This window comes from Artemia sp. Qi Xiang Cuo, chromosome 13 (genome assembly GCF_049724085.1).
Source record: "Artemia sp. Qi Xiang Cuo chromosome 13, ASM4972408v1, whole genome shotgun sequence".
Taxonomy (NCBI): Eukaryota; Metazoa; Arthropoda; class Branchiopoda; order Anostraca; family Artemiidae; genus Artemia; species Artemia sp. Qi Xiang Cuo.
Window position 1 is genome coordinate 29,095,007 of NC_142806.1, and position 7,500 is coordinate 29,102,506.

The following is a 7,500-nucleotide window of genomic DNA, read 5'->3' on the forward strand; positions in this document are numbered from 1 at the left end:
ATTCAGACCTTAAGGCTATTTGCTCTGATTCAATTGCTTTTATTCTATTTTCTACTATAATAAATCGCTGTTCAATTGCTTGGACTGAGCTACGAGTTTCACGCATAATGTCCATCATCTTTGCAAAGTCCTCTGATAGGGTCATTAACGAAACCTGAGTTGTCACTGGCTTCCGAATATCCGGACATACATGCATACATACATACATACTTGTAGCAATATCCTCGCTAGAATCAATATCTGGACGACTCCTTTTATTTTTTTTTTCTTGCCCATCTTAACTTAGTAATAGCTAAAATTGACTTACTGGCAAAAGAAGAATCCACCAGTATTGCTTTAATCTTATATCACGAATAATTTGAGCCTTAAATCACTTTGGAGGAATAATAGCTAATGATTTCCATTGTTGAGTTTTATTTAGGGAAAGGCTTGTATTTTCAGATTGTCTTTTATCAGATTGTGCAAAGTTTTCATTATATCACAGCATGCAGATAATTTAGCAATAATCCATCGTCATTCATTTCATTACGTGATTCATAGAGTGGGCGATAGCGAGCAATACGGTCTTAACCGGTTGAGCAATGAATCATGACTGAACCCTTTATTGACTGAGTAGAACCCTTTATTCCAGTTTCTCAGAGCTGCAGGAACGCGGTGATGAGAAATTGGAGTATTGGAAGGGTGGATCCAAATTGGCATAGGGAGGTTGGATGTAATGAAACGAAAGAATTACTCCCCAAGAATTAAATCCCACCCTGACCAAACACATCTTGCGATTGAAAAGGTCTTATATAAAATGAACACAGAAGCGTAATAGGAATTAGGAATTTTGGAAAACATCTGCCGAGAATAAGGAGGATTTAGTCTCCAATTGACCCGAAATTTGAGATGGCAAATTTGATATGACAACAAGAAGACATCTACTGGAAGAATGTCCAACCAGGATAAGGCACCGGCTTGGGATATTTTACAATTGAAATGTCAAGTTAGAGGATAAAGTAAGGAAAAGATAGGTCAGAGTACTAGCAAGATATATGGTAAGGGTAGGGATCTTGAACCCATAAATGGCCGTTCAGCCGTAAAATAAGCATAGTCGTTTTTGTGGTGTGGAGGCAATGGACCTTTGAGATCGATCGAGTTTTGTGGGTATACCCCGAAATTGATTAGATTAATACATCTGAGATTGGTACTTAGTATTGGATAATGTGATTATTTAAATTTCTGATTTCTGTTATTTTATTGTTTTTGCCAAACCTAGGTATGCTGCTTGCTTAATATAGCAAGTGTAATTATTTGCCCCCCTCCCCCCCTAAAACACGATATGTTTCAGCCAATGGAGTTCTATTAAATTAATTTTTTTAGCACTATATTGTAGAGTAAAAAGGCTTGTTAGCTCAGTCAGTTAGAGCGTCGTTCTAATAAATTATGCGGTTTAGCTGTAGGATGTGGGGTAAGGGGACTATACAGCTCAGTTGTGTTACTGGAAAAACTGAGGAAAAGAAATTGACAAAAGAGGAAAACACACTTGGTTAACCTATAAAATAAGGTGCTTGGCCTTATTGAAGTAATTGTCTTTTGTTTCCTCCTGCCCCCTACCCTGAAAATTTCTGACGAAGCTTGACAAAAGCCAATGGTTTTTATAGGTCATTAATTATTATTGGAAAACAATTAGAAGTTATAAACTGTACCTTCTGGAGTGCATAATTACCCTAATCACGCCCTAATGATGCCTTAAATAATCATATTCAGGTTAAAAATTCATTTAATAGGAGTTAATGCCCTAATTTACCCTAATGATGCCCTAAATTATTAGCAATTCCATTTTAAAGATTACTTTGTCTTATAAAAGTCAATACAGGTATGTACTTGTTAAAAATTCATCGCAATATGCGGATATTTTGTTTTTGTTTTAATGAAAAAAGGAACAATAATAACTTCTTAATGCTCTTTAGAAATTACATTTTTAGCTGTTGTTATTCTCTTAAAAGGCTTCATTGTTTTTATGATAAATCAAAAGAACGGGATCATGAAAAAAAAGAGAAATGAAAGGTGTTTGTTGAAATCCCATAATGTACCTATTGATGAATGAATCCTCTAAATTATAGTGTTTTAGCCTATAACATACACCTTGCAACATTCCTCGGGACTTCCAAGACTACATGGAAACGATACTCATTAATAAGTGACGTGTCAATAAAGCTTTTTGCCTATAAAGTGGCTGTTAGATATATTCTCCTCTATACAGTTTAGACTTGGTCACTGAAGGCGCTTTACCCCCACCACATGATAGTTTTGACCACCACTGTCTACGTAAAATACTGTGATTCAATACCCCGACAGAATCTCAAATATTGATTTACGCCACCGCTACTGTAACATCGAGCCCACTGCCACGATTGTCAAACAGAGAAGACTACTTCGGCTTGGCCATGCCCTGAGAAAACCCAATGACCACATCATCAAACAATTGCTTCTAGCTGCTCCTTTGCCCGATTGGTACAAACGACCTGGCGGTCAATTGAAGAATTAGTGGGCAACTGTCTAAAATGACCACAACTTCATTGGTAAATTTCGAAAGTCTGGCAGAAAGTGGGAGAGCTGCTGGTGCCGGTTTGCTGAAGAGCTGGCACAAGATCGCGACAACTGAGAGTCAACCATACGGAATCTTCTAGATGTCGGGTGAGGCGCCCGCATATGAAACCGTAGCAAGTAGAAGTACAATAAAGCTTTCAAACTCATGCAGTTACAGAGGACGAAAGCCAAGCTTAATTTCTCTACAGCAACTCATAAAGTAGATTTCTGTGCAACGATTTCTTGTGTATAATGCGTACTGGACCCCCGAGATCTCACCCTACTTGTCTTCCCCCTTGTTGATTATAGGTACAAGTAATAATGGAAAATATATATATATATAATATATATAATATATATATATATATATATATATATATATATATATATATATATATATATATATATATATATATATATATATATATATATATATATATATATATATATATATATATATATATATATATATATATATATATATATATATATATATATATATATATATATATATATATATATATATATATATATATATATAATAACAAAATTCTATTTCAAGGCTATTCACCGGTATAAATAAAAAAAAAAAAAAAAATAAATAAAGCGAAAAGCCAAACACATACTGGAGTTAACCTCAAAATATGAAATAATCGAAAACATCTCTTAATATATCCTTCTTTTGAAGCCATTTAGGAACTAATATACCTTTCTGTTTCCTTGGAATTCTTTTAGTCCACCTGTAACTGTTTCGCCTCTTAGCGTATTTTCATCGTGGCGTCTCTTAGCAAAGTAATTGGATATATTCTCACCCTTGGGAATTTGTTACTTGCAAAAGCTGAAACAAATTAACTGCATTTCTTTGTATAGAAAAACTACCGCTTTTTGATTGCCGAAAGGGTCTGAGAAACATTTTTAAATTAACTTGAATGAAGCAATTTAAAGATTTGATTCCTAGATTCAGAGCTAATAAAAAGCAAAAGAAAATAAAGATGTAAATAGTAATTTTGTTGTACCTATAGGGTTATAAATAAAACCCAACTAAACAAAAAGAAAACTTGAAATGGAAAGAATTTCAAAAATGTAATTAAAAATTATTTTAAGAAGTGTACTAAAAGATAATGCTAGACTGGAATCATCTGAATAACACCTTTCAGTTGTCCCATCTTTACAAAATTTTTGAAGAAAAGTCTTTCCTATCCAACAAAAAAAAAAAAAAACAAGAGCTATTCAACGAGAACATTAAACAAAATATAAAGTTGAACAGGAAAAATATCGATAGTGCTAGATTGTTTTCAAACAAACGCTGTTTACAAAAGCGTATTGAGATATAGTGCTAGACTTAGGAATTCCAAATAAGACTCACTTTCAAGTATTACCAATTAAAAGTAAATTATTAGTATATAAAATATAGGTCCAGGGAACTGTATTGTATTTTGTATCTATCTTTATATCTATAGAACTTTGAATATGACGCAATCAAGCTCTTCTAAGAAAAGCTTAGAACGAAAGAACAAAATCTGAAGAAAACAAAATCTGTTCCGCATTAAGTAAATGTTTTATCACTGTTAAATATGTTTAGAAAATACATCTATTACGTTAATATTTACGTTTGTGAATTCGTATCGAAATAAACCTCTTCGCATCGTCAGCTTCTGTCTCATTAACGAGGTAAGTACCGTGTGCTTGTATATGCCATGATGGATGACCCTGTAGTTTAAATATTCACAAGCAATCTAGGGTACATTCCAGGTTCGACAAAAAGTAAATAACAGTTAATGAAAGATTAAATTTTTCATTCCAGATGAGAGTGAACTAGCAACTGGAATGATCGAAAATTAACCTCGTATTAGATTTTTATTATATTTTTGTAAATACAGTTGACTAGCATCTTTAGTATATTAATTTCTGTACAATCATCATCAAATTAGGAAAAATGGAGGCAAATGATCAAATTTATGAGAACTAATGAGTATTAAGGCTAATCAGTATTAAGGCATTAACACTCATATTTTTGATATTTTGCTCAATTCGCATTAAACTTACTCATATTTCAATAATCTTTATAAAATGTATTTAGGCGTTAGTTAATAAAACGTCCCAGGTTGGCAGCTGATTCGTATGAGAAGTAAGTTGCAATTTACAAAAACTAATACACAAGTATTTGTCCAATAAGAGAGTCATACTTACTCCCACCATTTACTCGTGCCATTTAAACATTTTCGCCTCTCAACTACTCGGACTATCTGTCTTGTGTTTTTTCTATAATTAGCCATGTCTTGATGCCCTACTGCAAAATATTTGATTTTCAATTCAAAATCAATTCAATTCAAAACCTACTGCCTCCACTTAAATTGCAATTTCCACTGGGAACATACTCGTAAATACCCTATCCTGTATATTTTTGTTTGTTTCAGGTACGTTACCCCGCTGACAGGAAGCATTGTTGACGCAGTAAAGGAATTTGACGCTGGTTTCGAGGAAGGCTATGCAGCTAAACCTCTTCCTACATATGCTGAAGATGTTAATAGCGACAGTATTAAAGATGTCTGCTATAGGCTATTGAAACTTTACTGTGACAGAATGAGCCCACTGGAACCTCTTCTGAATCCTGCAAGCTCTACAGCTGACCCTATTGAACACACTTTAAGCTGCTTTCTTCTTCAAGTAAGAATTTATTCTTTGGATGATGTCATATTTTTTGTGTACGACCATAATATTGTTCAAAAGATAAAAATTTACCTATATGCCTTTTTTGATCATAGATTTAATACGATTAATTTTGACTTGGTCGTTATGTTAGTTCGTTCATAGTATATGTTCACGGAAAATGACTCCGCTGTGCGATATAGAGAGGAAAACAAATCTAAAAGTGACTGAAATGCTATTGATAAAAGAAAAAATTACAAGACTGGAAATGCCAAAATTCCTAGGAAGATGAAGTAAATGGCTTCTAATGCATTTGAGTAGAAGTAAAGCATTTACTCCTTAAAATACAGAAGAAAAAGAATGGAATTATTGAAAAAAAAAATTAATTTTTAACCAGATTGAAATCATTTAACCATAATTTACAAACTCCTAGAAAATATTTGTTTTTGTTTTGTTCTTGCTTTTTGTTTTGTTTTGTTTTTGTTTTGTCCATAGTATACATTTACGCAAAGTGACTTTGCAGTGCAATAAAGAAGGGGGAAAATCTAAGAGCGACTATAGTGCTTCTCTTAAAAGAAAAATTTTGCAAGGTTTCATATGCCAAAATTTCTTGGAAGATAAATTAAATGGCAATTCCTTTGCGTATGAAGAACAACATTTAACACTTAGAATTAAAATGACCAAAAAATTCATTAATTTGAACCTGACTGAAGTCTGATTTTTTTTTTTTTTTTTTATCTTTTTTTAATATCTTTGTTTTTTTTTTTAGGAAGTAAACACTCAGGATGTAAATCCTTATTTGAGTTTCTAGTTGCTTTTTTTTAGCTGGTAATAAGGGTGATATATACATAAACAAGCGCTGTATAACTTTTTGTTTGTGGTGGCATATCCACTCCGTTAGTAGAGTATCTAGCTATGTATTTATCTTTGACTGACCACATATGCCACATATCATGCGGCAGGAGCATTAAGTCAGTAAGTCAATTCTGATTTGGTGAATGAAAAAACATGAAACTAACTAATCCGGTGACATAATTGTTTTGTCCTTTTAGTGCATGTCATCTTTGTAGGCGTATCGTAAAATCGCTGATTTCACAGGGACCATAAAATTGAAGGAGGAAAAAAACCTTCCACATTCCTGAAAAAATACCCAAGCACCGTTTGTAAACTTACTTTTTGTAGGTTCTTCTTTCATTGGGGTATTCCCATTTTACGGAATTCGCAGAAGTGACGGTTATCACTAGTTTTGCCGCTCAGTTGGAAGCTTTGGGCCTTTGGACTTGGGCTGTTTTTGTTGTGATGCACTTAAAAGATGATTTTCAAAGGGATGCTGATGTTAAGAGTATTTTATCAAGGAATGTTAGAGTTGACACGGGTAAGTTGTCCTTCTACTGTTTTTCAGTCTTGACGTCTCAGATTTGGAGGATTATTTGAGTGGCAGTACTTGCCGATTTGATTAAATTCGTCAAACAAGCAAGTTAGCTAGAAAGAAGGTAAATTGTTGATTTAGCTTTAGAAATTGCGTTAAAAACTCTCGATTTTTTTTATGTACTTCGTTAATTTTTTTTTATACTGACAAATGTGTTTAAGCAACTTCGAGTAAGAAAGTGGTTAAATTGGCATTCTAAAACATGTTAATTATTCAAAGACAATTTTTTCACTTAAAAAGAAAAGAAGTGACCATAGGTTTATTCCAAAGTAAATATTCTCATGTCATGTCTTCCTTATATTAGATACAAAGCCAAGCGTCAATAAATTGTTTACATATTAAAACTTAGAAAGATTTCCTTCTGCCCTCAAATTACACAGTCATCATTCCAAGTCAAGTTTTTTGGTGAATCTTTTGTAGGGTTTTGCAGTCCAAATAGTGCAGTAACAAAATTGAGGAAGTTGGTTTGTCCAGGTGACGGTCAGGGCAACTGTCATGTCGTATGATTTGAAAACTATTGTATGATTTGTATTTGATATGTGTATCATTTTTTGTAATTGGAAAGAATCGTTTGCATGTGTGTGCTGAATTTCAGTTCAGCTTTGGATAAAGTTGAGCGTGTTATATGAAAGGTTATAAAATGTTGTGAAGCTATACAAAACGTTATAAACAAGCTACGTTACAAACCATCCCCTAAAACAAGCTTTATCAAGTGGTTCAATCTTTTTATGTTTTATTATTTGTTTATCGAGATATTTTGAAATTCTGTTAGTTTTTTCTCAAAATACGTTATATTTTGTTTTCTTACTCGTAGAAGTAGTCGGGAAACGTAGTTTTTGTTATCAATTACG

General features: G+C 33.0%; 1 protein-coding gene across 1 annotated transcript in view; it reads left to right on the forward strand.

The window, feature by feature from the left end:
• LOC148945157 (nuclear pore complex protein Nup98-Nup96-like) overlaps positions 1–7,500 on the forward strand; it is an 82,773-nt gene that overhangs the window by 48,508 nt on the left and 26,765 nt on the right. The window contains exons 2-3 of the mRNA XM_089098961.1: positions 4,989–5,238; positions 6,403–6,595. Of these exons, the coding sequence (XP_088955087.1) occupies positions 4,989–5,238; positions 6,403–6,595 (443 nt within the window). The remainder of the gene's footprint in view (positions 1–4,988; positions 5,239–6,402; positions 6,596–7,500) is intronic.